The 15,646-nt window shown below is 43.2% G+C and overlaps 1 protein-coding gene across 7 annotated transcripts in view; it reads left to right on the forward strand.

Moving 5' to 3' along the window:
* SGSM3 (small G protein signaling modulator 3) overlaps nucleotides 1-15,646 on the forward strand; it is a 36,411-nt gene that overhangs the window by 19,046 nt on the left and 1,719 nt on the right. For 6 of the 7 annotated variants that reach the window (XM_054988802.1, XM_054988800.1, XM_054988801.1 and 3 more), the window contains exons 5-21: nucleotides 1,384-1,450; nucleotides 3,302-3,510; nucleotides 3,622-3,729; nucleotides 4,730-4,873; nucleotides 6,000-6,195; nucleotides 6,939-7,084; nucleotides 8,060-8,284; nucleotides 8,933-8,987; nucleotides 10,770-10,897; nucleotides 11,085-11,240; nucleotides 11,898-11,952; nucleotides 12,202-12,251; nucleotides 12,980-13,132; nucleotides 13,380-13,450; nucleotides 13,766-13,814; nucleotides 14,120-14,205; nucleotides 14,393-14,515. In XM_054988802.1, coding sequence (XP_054844777.1) covers nucleotides 1,384-1,450; nucleotides 3,302-3,510; nucleotides 3,622-3,729; nucleotides 4,730-4,873; nucleotides 6,000-6,195; nucleotides 6,939-7,084; nucleotides 8,060-8,284; nucleotides 8,933-8,987; nucleotides 10,770-10,897; nucleotides 11,085-11,240; nucleotides 11,898-11,952; nucleotides 12,202-12,251; nucleotides 12,980-13,132; nucleotides 13,380-13,450; nucleotides 13,766-13,814; nucleotides 14,120-14,205; nucleotides 14,393-14,515 — 2,021 coding nt within the window. Of the gene's footprint in view, nucleotides 1-1,383; nucleotides 1,451-1,519; nucleotides 1,556-3,301; nucleotides 3,511-3,621; nucleotides 3,730-4,729; nucleotides 4,874-5,999; nucleotides 6,196-6,938; nucleotides 7,085-8,059; nucleotides 8,285-8,932; nucleotides 8,988-10,769; nucleotides 10,898-11,084; nucleotides 11,241-11,897; nucleotides 11,953-12,201; nucleotides 12,252-12,979; nucleotides 13,133-13,379; nucleotides 13,451-13,765; nucleotides 13,815-14,119; nucleotides 14,206-14,392; nucleotides 14,516-15,646 lie in introns of those variants that run through there. The other variant, XM_054988806.1, reaches the window with a different exon arrangement.

The raw sequence follows: 15,646 nt of genomic DNA on the forward strand, positions 1-15,646 counted from the left end.
CCAAAGGCAAATGAAAGCCGATTTTCACTTTATGTTCTGTATTGGGGTATAGAAATCAGAGTATCAGTACCTTTATTGGCATAAAGAAATCAAAGTAAAAATTTGCACCAGAAGAATAGGCCTGCCATTTAAAAATATCTGGTAGCTAGGCCTAGATTATTTCCTGTTTGCCACTTCTGAGAATTTTAAATTGACTGTGCTAAAGTTTATATAAAACTTGATGAGAAGTATATTCTGCACCCATACTTAAGCACATAAAGTGAAAATTGGCCTTGGATCTGTTAGGAGGATGATGATCGCTGAGTATAGCTACATATGCCTCTGCCCATTAATGTCCAAGGCTAGCATTCAAAAACAGCAGGATTAGGACCAGACAGAAGTAGTGGAAGTTGACCATTCCAAACTGTGAATCAGTTCCAATAACAATCTCTAGATAAAACCAGAGATTCTGTGATTTTTCACTGGTAGATCTTTATTTCTACATAAAATTAGGATAGGCAATACTAATAAATCCTAGTTTTAACTTGTGTTTTGATGTAAGAGTTTTTGTATCTAGATTAGAAGACTGGTTGCAGCAGAGTGTTAAGAATGCACATTCATTTGCAGTAGGGGGGGCATGTATTTATTTTACATTATTTATAGTCTGCCTTTCTCCCTAGGACTCAAGGTGGATGTATGTTTTTAGTAATAATAATGTGCTTATACACTGCGCTTCTAGACAGATTCCACTCAGAGTGGTGAACAAAGTCAGCATTATTATTATCCCCACAATACAGCTGGGGAGCTGGGGCTGAGAGGAGTGGCTTACCCAAGACCACCTGCTGAGCCTATGGCAGTAGGGGGATTCAAACTGGCAGAGTGCTGATTCTCAACCCAGCCACTTAACCACTATGCTGTACAGAATGAGTTGGTGATAACTAGGTCTGTGGTCACTCAGAAGATCTTAGGCACCGTTCTGATAATGTGATGTAAGCGAGTAAAGAAGCTGGCAAAAAACTGCCATAGAAACAGCTTCCAAAACTTCCTTCTTGGATTTGCTGCGAGCACATATCTATACCACTTTTTACTCCAAATATTTCTAATACAGTTTACATCAAATAAAACAAGATAAAAATGAAATACATATAAAAGACTAAAACATCAAACAATAAAAAGCAACATGAAAAACATCTTTCTCATTGCATTCTAAATAGCTTGCAGAATAAAATGTTTTTCTTGTCTCAAAAATGAGCCAAAGGAGAAAAAATAACAAAGGAAGTTACAGAGGAAGGCTGTGCACAAGTTTGCTTTCCTTTTTTTTTATTTTGTAGAAGCTATATATTTGATGAGTCGTGCCATCTGCTGGCAAGTAAGGGAAACCAACTTTGTTCTTCTGTTTTCCAGAAGGAAGAATCTGTTGAACAACCTGAGTTCCGATATGATGAATTTGGCTTCCGAGTAGACAAAGAAGGCAAGGTCTCTTATGTGATGTGATAGTGACATGGCCTAAATCCTCTACTCCTAGCCCCACCTCCTTGTGTCTTGAAAGCACTTTGTCTTGAAAGAGAAAGTCCTGGTATAATTTTATTGTATTTATTTTTTTATTTATGCCATTTATAGTCCACCTTTCTCACTGAGACTCAAGGCGGATTACACAGTATGAGATTAGTACAACCAGTAACAAGTACATTCCAGTACAGTATTAAGGACATTTCCATAAACAATGCCATAGGGTAAATAGATACAAGTTTAAAAGACAAAGTATTAGCAAGAATCCAATACAGAGTAGAAAAAATACTGAAGCAGAACATAATCAATTCTAGGACTGACATTAGACAACATGGAGCACTGGTGGTACATAGGAGTACATATTAAAGCAGTAGATAATACGTAAGACAATATAGTGATGAAGTCTATGGTCCCTAACTCATTTTTAACATGCCTTTTTCAAAGCAAAGACTCTAGGCAGACTACAGTAGTAATAAAAACCATGATAAAATAGTGTAAAGCCTGACAATAATATCACCTGTCTGTATATAAAAAAACTCAAGACAGAATCCTGCACTATTGCAGAAGGCTTGTTGGCATTCCCTGGGAGGCCATCCTGCCATCTATTTTTTACTTCACTTTCTCCCCCCTTTCTCCCCAGTGAGAACCCAAAGTGGCTAACATTGTTCTCATCTCCTCCATTTTAGCTTCACAACAGGTTAGGCTAAGAGGTGACCCGGTGAGCTTACATGAAAGAATGGGGATTCCAACCTGGCTCTGCTAGATCCTAGCCTGATGCTCTAACAACTACACCATACTGGCTAGGGGACATCACTGAAAAAGCTGTGGGCCAAGCAGACCCCATTCTCACTACATGCAGGAGGGAAACTGCAATAGGCCTTGATCCACAGAGTGGATCTGTTGTGTAATGGCAGGCCTGTAAGATGTTAATTTTGTAGCCTCTCAGTTAGAAATGAACACATATATGTAAGTCACAGCTGTTCTTTCTTAAGTAGATGGAAGTGGCAATCAGGAAAGGGTCATAGGCTTCATTCACATGTATTCTAAAGCTGCAATGGCTAGAGATGCATGTCAGGACTGGCAGACAGGGTCTTGAACTGACATTGTGTGTTGCCATGTGTCCTGTTACCCAACTGCAGGGAACCCTGTGTTACTCAGAAGGAAACCTCTTTACACCATAATAACAACAACAACGGTGTGGTTATATACCACCCTTCTGGACAGATTAGTGTCACACTCAGAGCAATAAACAAAGTCAGTGTTATTATTAACCTCACAATACAGCGAGGGAGCTGGGGCTGAGGGGTGGCTTACCCAGGGCCACCTGCAGAGCTCATGGCAGTAGTGGAACTAGCGGAGTGCTGTTACGTAGCCCAACCACGTAACCGCTATGCTACAGCAGTTCTGATATACCAAAGGCCCTCTGCATTTCCCTTGCCCCACACTATACCCAACTAAGGTTAAGTCTCCATAACGTATGTGATATAGGTGTAGTTTGTATTTAGGAATCTTTACAAGGATACAAAAGGTTTTGTGAAGAGTCTCTCTCTCTCTTTCTAGGTTATTGTACTAATGAAATGTCAAATGAAGTACTAGTAATGTTTCCCCCTATTTTGCTGCTCGCATTTAAACTAATTAATATAAATAGGCCTCATGAGGAACTGGTGATGGTGAATATATTTGTATCCTGAAGTTGGGGGCAGTCTCTGTGCTCACATCTCAAGCCCCTGTGACTTGCCCCCTACATCTAAAAATACCCAGACTTCACAACAGAGAGATGGGCAGCATTGGTCACCTTCTCCCTCCACCTCAGATGGTGCTGAGCCAAACTCCAGTAAGCTCCTGGGGATCCCATTGACTGAAGAGCCCCAGCAGAGACTGAAGTGGCAAGCCCATTTAGAGTTCACGCACAACCATGATGTGGGAGACCTCACCTGGGACAAGATGGAAGTCACACTGCCCCGTTCTGACAAGCTGCGGTTGTTGGTGCTGGCTGGCATTCCGCACAGCATGAGGCCACAGGTGAGGTGCTTTGGGCCCATCATGGAGGGGAGGGAGGGACAGAGAGCAAGCAAGCGAGATGTTCTGTCTGTGAATCCTGCGTCTTATTGGTAACACTTCAATTTTTCCTAGCTATGGATGCGACTATCAGGAGCTCTACAGAAGAAAAGAAATTCAGAGATGTCTTACCGAGAAATCGTGAAAAACAGTTCAAATGATGAGACTATCGCAGCCAAACAAGTGGGTAATTCCCAGTGGGTTATGAGTTGAGGCTCAGAAAAGGCACTCTGTCAGGTGGATGGAAGTAAAGGAGTGGAAGTGGTGAAAAGAAAAAGGGTTGCCCAGCTTTAACTGGGAACAGTTTCTCAGTTGGTTTGATCCTCTACAGGGTAAAATTTGTGTAGAACAAAGAGAGTGAACTTCTTTCCACAAGCATGCACCTGCCTCCATCTTGCTTTGCAGAGAACAAGAAAACCCATAACTTTCCAGGTTACTGTCTGGAAACACTGTTAGCACCTCTCTCAACCAGCACAAATCCATTTGCTGCTCAGCAAAGGCTAATTATCCTGCAGGAGCAGATTTTACATAAAACTATTGAGCAACAGCTGGTAAGATAATAAGGTGATGACTAGTATTAACAATGATCTTCACTCAAGCACTTTCTGTTGATTATAAACATTGAACAAAATGTGGAATGAAAGCCTGGTTATTATAGTTGAAGGTGGTGTGGTTCAGCTCAGCACAGGACTGTTAGCTCCTTCACTGCAAGTCCTAAGTGATCCTCAAAATGACAGTGAACAGGGTAGGAGTTAGCAAAGCCAACTGGATGTGGTGAGGCAACATTTGAAATGAAGGATGCCCTTCCTAGTAAGTATTATTGCCTCTTTGGGACCTAGCCTCCCCCATGAGCGCATAGGCTTCTAAGGGTAAAGTTTAGGCTTAATTACATACCATACCCCTCTGGGATTCAGTTTTGCTGGAGAGAGAAGAATTTTAAAACATTTATTTTCCCAAGTAGAAAGAAGAAACCTGGAGTAATGGTACACAGGAGTCAGCTCTTGGAACTGAGGCAAAGGTGTATCTTCCAGTAGTGTATCATCCAATAGGGAAATAGTTGCTGCCATCGGTGATAGTTTAAGCTGAAGGAGGTTCAGTGAAGGTTGGAGTACCACAGCAAGTAAAGAACATTGAATAGCTTACTAGGAACTGAATTTCATATGGAATTCTTGTTGTTTGTTAGATTGAGAAAGACCTGCTTCGCACCATGCCCAGCAATGCCTGCTTCTCCAACATGAACAGCATTGGAGTGCCACGGTTACGCAGAATACTTCGGGGGCTGGCTTGGTTGTACCCAGAGATTGGCTATTGTCAAGGCACTGGCATGGTAAATGGCCTTTGAGGATTATGATGCGAGTTTCTCTTGGGGACTTTTTCCAGGGTACGAGTAGGAGTTTTTTGGCGATAGTATAGGCAGGAACATAGTGTTAAATTGAATAAACAAAATGAATTGACTTCAGGATAACTCTCTCAGAATGATCAAAATATCACATGCTCCTCTGGCCACGAGTATGGCACAATGAGATTTCCACTCCTGGCCATAACACACCAAATGGCATATTTCTAGGATTGCTACCACAGCAGTCTGTGCAATGAGATACGCTGTACATGACATGCCCCAGAGCTGCCATTTTCAGCGGCATCCCTATTGTCTGCATAATGTGTGCTCTGACTTTATCTTTGTATATGGGAGATATAAAAAAAGACTGGACGGGTCTCAGGGCACAGCAAAGGTTCTTCTTACTCCTCCTCCTGTACTTGCTGTCATTGACACTGTAATAGAGAATCAGAGTTGCTCCTTGACTTTGCCCTACTTTACTTGGTGTGGCTGGGGGAGCAGATTCTTTACTCCATTTTCTGCATGTCTAACTTAACCTCAGGGGAGTGAACAAGTGCTACGCAGAGGATATTGTTTTATAAGAGCATATGCTATTCAAAGTGTCCGGATTCTATGTCTGGTCACACATCATGGCAGTATCCTCACCCTCAGTTCTGCAGCAAGGCTTACTGCTCCTGACAGTCATGTGAACACACATGAACACATGAAGCTGCCTTATACTGGATCGGATCCTTGGTCCATCAAGGTCAGTATTGTCTTAGACTGGCAGGGGCACCCCAAGGTCCCAGGCAGAGGTCTTTCACATTGCCGACTACCAGATTCTTTAACTGGAGATGTTTGGGTTGAACCTGGGACCTCCTGCATGCCAAGCAGCTGTTCTACTGAATTACGGCCCCTCCCCATTTTTAGACCCTTGTAGTTTCAGAGGCTTCTACCACAATCCTCTGTTGTTACTGAAAATACTAGGTAACATCCTGTCCAAGCCAGCTACTTTGCAATGTCAAGATAGGTACAAAGTCTCTGAATAGATGGCTGGAAACGGTGTTTCTCTAAATGTAGGGAAACACCAGTGAAGACATCAGTGTAATATGGATCTTCCCTTCCCTCCTGCTAGGTAGTTGCTTCCCTGCTTCTCTTCTTGGAGGAGGAAGATGCCTTTTGGATGATGTGTGCCATCATTGAAGATCTGGTGCCTGCCTCCTACTTCAGCACCACTCTGATAGGAGTGCAGACTGACCAACGTGTCCTACGCCATCTCATTGTGCAGTACCTGCCACGGTTGGACAAACTTCTCCAAGAGCATGACATTGGTGAGAGTTCTCCTCGGCCCACTGAGGTGATCCCAACATGAGCCCACCCTTGTCTTCAAGTTGAGCAGAGTGAAAGCAGGGCGGCTGAGAAGGCTATGACTTGTTTTGTGCATTAGAGCTGCCCGCTATGGAGTATGACGTTTGCTAGAGAAGCAGAAAATGACTGAAAATGAATATAGAGTGGAAAGCTGGTGATTCGCTTACTGAAGCTTACTTCACTTACTTACAATGATGTTGGGGCTTCAAGATCCTACCACACTGTTGATAATATGAGCATTACTGCCAGTGAGATAGTGTGGTAAAGAATACAGTCCAAATATGCTCTGCATATGAAAAAAGAGTTACTTCCAACTTGTGCATGTATATGTGTGCGTGCACATACACACACACAAATCTTAACTGCAAGTTGGAAGTCACACCTATGTTTTAAAGCTCTCCCTGGGATCCAACAGCTATTGAATCCCATTGTGTGTGTGTGCTGTTTTCATCTGAGATTTATGCATGTGAGAGCAAATGGAATATATTTATAATCCCATTGTGTATGAATTATGAGCATCCTGTCTGATACTGGAAAAATTTAAAAGAAAGGCAATATTTGCTCATTATAGAGATGGTAAGAGCTTGGCTTATTCAGAGGAAAGAGCTATGACACTTCTTTCTTAATGCTGCGAATGGAGGGCAGGGGTGATAAAGAGACTGGGAGATGGCAGCTGTATGCCGTTTTTCTTTTTCTCCACCCACAGAATTGTCCTTGATCACTCTGCACTGGTTCCTTACATCATTTGCTAGTGTGGTGCATATCAAGCTGTTGCTACGAATCTGGGACCTCTTCTTCTACCAGGGATCCATAGTTCTCTTTCAGGCCACACTGGGCATGCTCAGCATGAAGGTAACTGGCATTCCTTAGTCCCTAACTTCCTTTATGGAATGAGTGTTACATATGAATTTCTTTCTCTCATCCTAGGAATTTTCTGGGGATGGCAACATATGGCAAGAATGAAAGATGTGCTTTTTCAAAAGCACATGCTTCAGCGCCTTTTGCCCCAGCACCCACCCCCACTACCTTATCATCCTCTCTTCTACTTTCTGAGTAATGCCAACAAATTAGTATAGAATCTCAGGACCCTCTTACGTTTCTTTTTTTTAGTGGAAGCCACAGAGCCAGTGACATTTTATTTGTATATAGGATGATCAAAAGGTTTCATTATAGGTGTTTTCTACAAGAGCAAAAGAAATATGCTGGCCTGGCCCAACCTCGTATTTAGAGGGCCAATAGAAATCATTCAGCTTTAGCTGTCTAATGCTGAGGCACTGGTGCAATGCGGCTTTTTTGTGTCTCCCTGAGGTGGCTGAAATTCTGTGTAGCTTGAAGGAATTCCTTTACATATAGCTTGACAAAATAACTTGTAAACTTTGGTATAAATGTTAATTGATCACAGCAGTGGGTATTCTTTCTGTAGGTTTTCTATATCTTGTGTTTCTGTTGAGTTCATGATAACTCAGCTACATCTGCTGCAGAAAGGGTTCCTGATAATGTTAAGGATTAGCACCCCATACTATATAGAAATAACTCTGAAGTTCAAAGAGAATTAGCACTAAAGTGGCAGCATTTCCAGTACTTGGCATAACCAGTTCTGTCCTCCACAAAGAAATGGCTAGTTAGGCTGACCTTAGCAGACGTCTGGTACAAAGGCGTATTGGAAATGTAGCTCTCCCTGGAATGAAGTGAGTGAAAATGGAAATGAGTGCAAAGGGGGAATAACAAAGGCATATATTGTAGATCCTGAAACAGGGAGAAATGTGAAAGCATTTCTGAGTATGTTTAGCATATGATATGTAGAATTACTTTTTCCTGCTAACACAGGAAGATGAACTAATCCAGTCAGAGAATTCTGCATCTATCTTCAACACGCTCTCAGACATCCCTTCTCAGATTGAGGATCCAGATGTGCTCCTGCAAGAAGCCATGCGTGTTGCTGGATCATTGACAGATGTGGCAGTGGAGACCCAACGTTGCAAACACCTCGCTTACCTCATAGCAGACCAAGGGCAGCTGCTCAACCCCAGTGCTTCAGTTAACCTGTCAAAGGTAACTTGGCAAACCCTTAAGGAGCATTACTTTGCAGTACTGCCTTTCTGGTGCTTTGTTTTGTTGCATAAAGGCTACACGGGGCCCCAACCCTGGCATTCCTTGATGCTTTGCTCTTGGTGTTATATTGATTTTAAAACACTTGTATCCTGCCTTTCCTTTCCTCTCATATGACTCTCCAAGGTGGCTTATAAGAAACTGAAGTGGCAAGATGCATTAAGCCACATTCTCACTCTTGGCTCTTCTGAACTTGACTTCTGGTTTTTCATCTAGTATCCTTCTCCATCCCTGTAGCTGGAAGGACACATCAGGAGAACCTGGCAGCAGATGATGGTTCCATGGGGCTAGGCACCTTCCCCTTGGCCAGGATGCAGACCTAACTGTAGCCCGTACATACACCATCTTTGTCTCCTTAGTGGTTCTCAGGTGCTGCAGAGGGGGAATGGTAGCTATCCTTGTTGTGGCCCTACTGTTACTGCCACCTGTTTAGTTCTTCTCCTCTGCATTTCTGTTCTCTTCCTCCCATTTGCTGTCTTGTAACCCTGTGACACTTAAAAGATCTCCTTTCGCACACTAGCCAGTCTATGTGTGTTTACTTTAGTAATATTCGCTTTTCTTATACATTATGATGTTTTTCTTCCCACACAGATTGTACGACGCAGAACTCAGCGCAGGAAGTCTGGGATCACCTCATTGCTTTTTGGTAAGAACAGATGTGCAGCCGGGCATGCTGGAGGGGTGCAGAGTAGTTGAAAGGGCTGAGATAGCCAGTCTAAGATGAAAAGCCATGTCTGCACAAGAGAGCAGCTCTGTGTTGAACCACCCGGTTTCCCTTGAGATGTCCATGCAGACTTTGCTTTCTGCCCTTTGCTGAGATCTTCTTTGAAAGCAGGAAAAATAGAGGTGTGCAACATACAAATGATATACTTTGCTGAAAGCAGGAAACAAGGTGTCTTGTCAGTGGCTGTGATAAAGCCCAGCTGTTTTTGCCCATGTAAAAGAAAGAAAGAAATGTCTGAGACAAATACACAAGTGGGGATAAAGAAATTGCTTTCCTTGCTGACAGACCCACCTTAGAGGACTGTGCCATTTTTGACTGTCCTTCAGCTCAGGGCTCTTCTAGGGCAATCCTGTCTCCAAACTGAAGACCCCTCACTGATTTTCTACAACTGAAGCCATACCACATTAAGTTTGCAATATACACACACCCTTATTTGACTGTAGCTTTCCACTTTTCCCCCTCCTGTGGTACCTAGGGAAGTTGAGGAAAACTTCCGTCCTTCTGGGCAGCGTAACATGCCGTGATGAATGTTACATCCCCCTCTCCAGCCCTTCTCATTGCATAGCATCAGAAGACAGGCATTCATGTCGAAAGAGACTTTAAAAAAGAGGGTCTGCTGTATACTAAAGTACAGTGCACCAGAGGAAAGGGCACAAATGGAGAAAGGAATGGAAAGCAAAACAGCAATATACTTACACCATTAGATACCTCTTTGCTGCTGTATGTTTAGAGTACTCTGTGGAGCTGGATACAGAAAAGAGAACCCTTTTTAACTGAGATCATGTTGGTTGCCTCATTAGATTGCCTGTGCTGGGGGACTTTGTCCCTTTTGATTTTTTTATTTCAGTACCAGCAGCTGTAGTATCTTCTGAATTGCCTTGCAGGGAAAGGACAGGAGGCAGTTTTGCAGCGGTCCCTGCCTTTCCTGGAGAGTCCCAGAAGGTGATGCTGGGAAATGACTGTTGCACTCCGTTGTTTCAGGCTTATGGGTGCCACAACATTCCATTTTGTTTCCCAGTTATGTGAAATTGCTGGGGACAAAGGTCATCTGGAGTTTTGCAGTCTAGTGTTGTTAGTATGCTGATGCTATCTAGGTCTGTCTCTCCTTTCCATCACATTCTGGGGTGGCACTATTAGAATTTTGGAGCCAGTATCCGGGGCCAATGACAGAGTGAGGATAAATATATGAAAATTAATTCAGGCAAGCAAATACAGGATCCAGGCAAAGGAGAACAGCCTATGTAGAATGGGGCTGAACTCCCACTTAAGACTTGGGTTTGTTACTTGAGGGTGTTCTTAAAGTAGCTGATTTTTTACTTCAGAAAAAAATATGACTAAGGGGTGTGTGTGGACTTGACTGCTATTTCACCCTTTTTCAGAACGGCAGAATCTGAAGTCACCCAGTTAGATTGATTTGTGATGAGTTTGGGAGAGAAGTGGGTTCTTCTTTGTACAATGTGCGTTTATAGAACTTGCTGCCATGAGAAGGTGATGGCCACCAGCACAGATTTGTTGTCTTAAAAACAACAACAACAACAACTACTAAGGGAAGCTAAATCAGTCCACTGTTACTGGTATCTCCATGTGCAGAACCAATATTCTTTTTGAATGCCGGACATTAGGGACAAACCAAGGAAGGCTTTCACCTTTGCACGTTGCCTGAGGAATTTCCTTCTCTTTACCTTTTTTCTGTTTTACTTATAGGGGAAGATGATGTGGAGGCACTGAAGGCTAAGAACATTAAGCAAACAGAGCTGGTAGCAGACTTACGCGAGGCTATCCTGCAAGTGGCACGGCATTTCCAGTGTGTGGATCCCAAGAGTTTCAGCATAGTAAGTGAGAGAAAGTAGTAGGGGGAAAGGATCTCCCAAAGTATAAAAATGGCCTGTGCCTACATTGCCATAAGAGGGTTGTATAATGTTAAACTGAGAACCTGTTTCCTGATGTAGGAAAGAATCCCCTTTTCCTTTCAACCTGCATTGCCATAGATATAGTGAATTCCTGTCTTTCTCCAACCAGGATCTAACTCCGGATTATACCATGGAGAGCCACCAACGGGACCATGAAAGCTACATAGCATGTTCCCGGAACCGGCGGCGACGTGCCAAGGCACTGCTGGATTTTGAGCGCCATGATGATGATGAACTGGGCTTCCGCAAGAATGATATAATCACGGTATGATTGTTGGGATGGGGGCATCATGCAGGGGGTGGGGGGATTTGAATTATATGGGTGGAGGACAAAGAATGCAGTTTTAAATTTCACTACAGCATAAGTGTTAAAATAAGACAAGCATGTCAATGATAAGAACCACCCCCCATTGTAATGTGTATGCATGTGTATAAAAATGTAAATAAATGGGAAACATATTGAGCACATACAAGAAATTAAATTAATTTTTCAAGATACAAGATAAGCAAAGGATGGAAGAAGGAATTAAAATCAGAACCATTTATGATGTAACAGACTGGAAAAAAATAACTTATAAAAACATACACATATATAGAATGGATAATGGGGGGAAAGAAAAGAAACTAGAAGCCTTTGAAATGTGTCAGAGATGTGTATGTAAAACAAGTTGAATGGAAAGAGAAGTAAGAGATTGGGAGGGAACAGCCATTGTCCAGTTCTTGTTGTCTTCTGGATTAGCAGTGAGTGGCCTTCCTCCACAACAAAGAGGTCCACAACCACTGTTAGACTCCACCTGTGTTAGCAAACAAGGTGGAGAATAGTCAGGTGTCCCTCTGGAGACAGCCTTTTCCTTCTAAGCTCCTGAGTCTTCCTGTTTATGATCTGTGGCCAAATCATTGTTCCTCTTTTCATACCCTGCAGATAATTTCCCAGAAGGATGAACACTGTTGGGTGGGAGAGCTGAATGGCCTGAGAGGTGAGTGTTAACACTTTTAGTGCAAGGGTGGAATAGTAAACAGCAGCTCCACGGGCCATGTTGCACTTTCCCCAAAGATTCTTCTCTAATAAGAGTTTGGGTTCTTTTCTTGCATACAGGCTGCCCTCAGAGCCTATGCCCCAAATACTGTTCTTTTCATTCAAAGGCTGTTGCTGCCAGAACTTCCTTGGGGACTGGCTTTGAGCAATAATCAGGTGCTTCAAGTGGTCTTCCTCCCTTTTTTTATAGGCTGGTTTCCTGCGAAGTTTGTGGAGGTACTAGATGAACGAAGCAAAGAGGTAAACCTTCCTCTTGAAGATTCCCCTCCCTGTGTGTTCATATCCTTTGCAAGGGTATAGTTATACCCTCATCCCTTACTACTCCTTGTGCCCATGGTTTGGTTTTTTACAGCCTGCAAAGGACTTGCTGGAGGGGCTCATGCCATGCAACATAAACTGCATAAATGTATAGAAGATGAACAAATGGAGCAGTGCTTGGGAGTCTTGTGAACAAAAAAGTAGCCCGAGGGCAATCCTTAACTCTTTCTGAAAACAGAACCCTTCAGTACAGCCTCGCTCTGTGGAAGTCCAGCATATTCCTTGTTTTAATGGTTCTCGAAAATAGGCAATATCTGTATTCCTACCCCTCAGCAGGAGAGGCGGAACATGTAGGAATAAGTGACAAAGCCAAGTTCACGTAAGATGTCTATAGCAAAGGCAGGAATTAATAGATTCATGAGAGAAGCTAACTTTAACGCGCAAGATTTGCCATCATCCATGTGTTAGATGTGTGGGAGTAAAGGACTGAGCAAAGAGTAAGTTTGGAAGGCCTCGTACATGTATTTGCTGCCACCTGTGAGCTTATAATGAGTTTTACAAAAGCACAGTCATCCAATCATAAAGCAAGGATATAGGCTCGTAGAACAGCACCTGCAGATTATGTGGCCAAGATCAGTTCATCTTGCCATCTCTTCTGAGGATTGTGTCTTCTTTGGAGTATGAACAGTGGTCTGCAATCTTTTTTTCAGTATTCCATTGCTGGAGATGACTCTGTCACTGAAGGTGTGACAGACTTGGTTCGGGGGACACTCTGTCCAGCCCTCAAGGCCATATTTGAACATGGGTTGAAGAGACCATCTCTGCTAGGGGGGGCCTGCCACCCCTGGCTTTTCATCGAAGAGGTAAGAGCAGCACCTGCTCCCTTGAAAGGAGTCTGGTGATAAATGAATAAAGGTTTGTTTCTAGCTTGGCATCACCCTCCACTCTTGGATTATATATACCCAGAGCCACAAAGAGGCATTTGATCTCTCAGAAACATGCTGTAGATAATGGGGTGGGGGAAATACCTTTTTGAGATATCAGTTACCAGGAAGAGACGTGGGATTCCCAATAACCCTTAGATCAGATTGTGCGTGTTTTTTTCTCTAGGCTGCTGGGCGTGAAGTAGAACGAGATTTTGACTCTGTGTATTCTCGTCTTGTGCTCTGTAAAACGTACAGGTAAAATTTTTCTTTCTTCAACCCAACAAGTTAGCTGCTTTCTGCCCATCAAGGACCCCTCCTTTGAGAAGCTCTTATTCTTGTCTTTCACATTTCCTTGTTAAAGTAACCACAAAATGGGTATAGTACAGGATAACTGCTTAGAGCAGTTACCTTGTCCTCAGAGGATTTTTTAAAAAATGGCTATTTATGGTGAAATGTGCATGGCTTGTTGAGAATCTGCTTAGCAGAGAATTCCCATCATAAACATTTGATATTGGGCAAAGAAAGGCACCTTTCATGGTATGTGCTGGATCTATTGCTTTACCATTTTAGGCTGGATGAAGATGGAAAAGTTCTAACTCCAGAGGAGCTGCTTTATCGAGTGAGTATTTTGGTCTCTGGATTAGATTATGTACTACAGAGTTCTTGAGAAGGCTTTTTGAAGGAACGCTATCTGTGTGTTCAAGATATCCTTTCACACTAGCCCAGAGAACTATCAGGGCCAGGCATTTCCAGCAGGTGGCACTGTGGAGAACTGCCAGCCCCAGTCCCTTTCCCCACTGCCTCCAGAGACCAAGCAGTGTGTGTGGAATATGGTGGTTATGTGAGTTTTGCTGGTTGCAGTAGGTTACATGATCAGGCTTGAGGATGCGAGGCTTCCAAATAAATCCCTTTCTTGCCTGGCAGGCCGTGCAGTCAGTGAATATGTCACATGATGTAGCACACGCCCAGATGGATGTGAAGCTTCGCTCTCTCATCTGCATTGGACTCAAGTAAGATTCTATTTCGTTAGAGGCTACTTTTGTTGGCACAGAGTAGGGAATGAAAGTGGGGAAGAGGCGCAGATCACATATCCTCAGAAATGGGGAAGAAGCACAGATCACGCAGCCTACTTTTTTCACTTGGATGTAAGAAAATTTCTGTGGTGCTGACAAACTGTCCTGGTGCCTTGTTTTGCAGTGAGCAGGTGCTGCACCTGTGGCTGGAGGTATTGTGCTCTAGCCTGCAGTCAGTGGAGAAATGGTTCCATCCCTGGTCATTCCTGCGCAGCCCTGGCTGGGTACAGATCAAGTGTGAGCTCAGGTGGGTTGAGCTTCTTCCTCCCCTCACTCTCACTGACAAGTTCTTCTCCAGGAAATGGAGCAAATAAAAAAGTGCCTGCCTGTGGTAGAAAGAAGGTATCAAAATTGCTTATCTATGGCAATTTTTTAGCTTCCTGACAGAGGAATCAGTTTTGCAAGATCCGAGCAAGTCTTTTAGTGATAGAATGTTTTGGAAGTCTTTCTTTAGAGTCGCCATAGGTTGGAAGTGACTTGACGGCATATAACAACAACGTTCGATTTATATACTTTCCTTCAGGACAACTTAATGTACACTCAGAGCGGTTTACAAAGTATGTCATTATTATCCCCACAACTAAACATCCTGTGAGGTGGGTGGGGCTGAGAGAGTTCCTAGAAGCTGTGACTGACCCAAGGTCAAAAGGCTGGCTTCAAGTGGAGGAGTGGGGAATCAAACCCGGTTCTCCAGATTAGAATTCTGCGCTCTTAACCACTACACCAGACTGCCTCATAACACAGACATAGTACTGTGAAGATGGGGGTTCTGCCTCTTTCTCTGTTATCTTCCCTGCCTAGGCAGCAGTTCCTCCTGTCTTGCTTCCAGACATGGAATTGTATCAGCTGCCATCCCAGCGCCTCATTCCATCTTCACCAGGGCTGTTTGCTTCTAATCTGAAAACCTGTGGAAAGTTTGGGGTTTTTTTGGTCCCTCCTATTAGCAAGTCTCATATAATTTGCTAATTTCAGAAAAAGGTACTTCTTTAATTCCTGTAGGCTGGGAGGCATTCCCTTTGCTAGGGAAAATAGGATTCTAACAGCTGAATAGATCATGGGGAGGGGGAAGATTTTGCTTATGCTCCCAGTATTCTTGAGGTTCCATATAATTGCATTATATTATTATTATCATCATCATCATCATCATCATCATCATCATCATCCCACCCTCCCCGCAAGCAGGCTCTAGTGGTCTGTAGCATTCCCAAACTTCAGGTGATGGGGATGCTGAGATTTTTTTAAAAAAAGCTTGCTGCAGGGAACAGCTTGCAAATGTATAGGCAGAATTGCTTCAGGCAGCAGCCCATCTGTTGAAGGTGGTTCGGTGCTGTACAGAAGCAGCCTTGTCCATTCCTCTGTGGTTACTGTTTAAAAGGTA

The sequence above is a fragment of the Eublepharis macularius genome, chromosome 9 (assembly GCF_028583425.1).
Source record: "Eublepharis macularius isolate TG4126 chromosome 9, MPM_Emac_v1.0, whole genome shotgun sequence".
In the NCBI taxonomy this organism is placed as follows: Eukaryota; Metazoa; Chordata; class Lepidosauria; order Squamata; family Eublepharidae; genus Eublepharis; species Eublepharis macularius.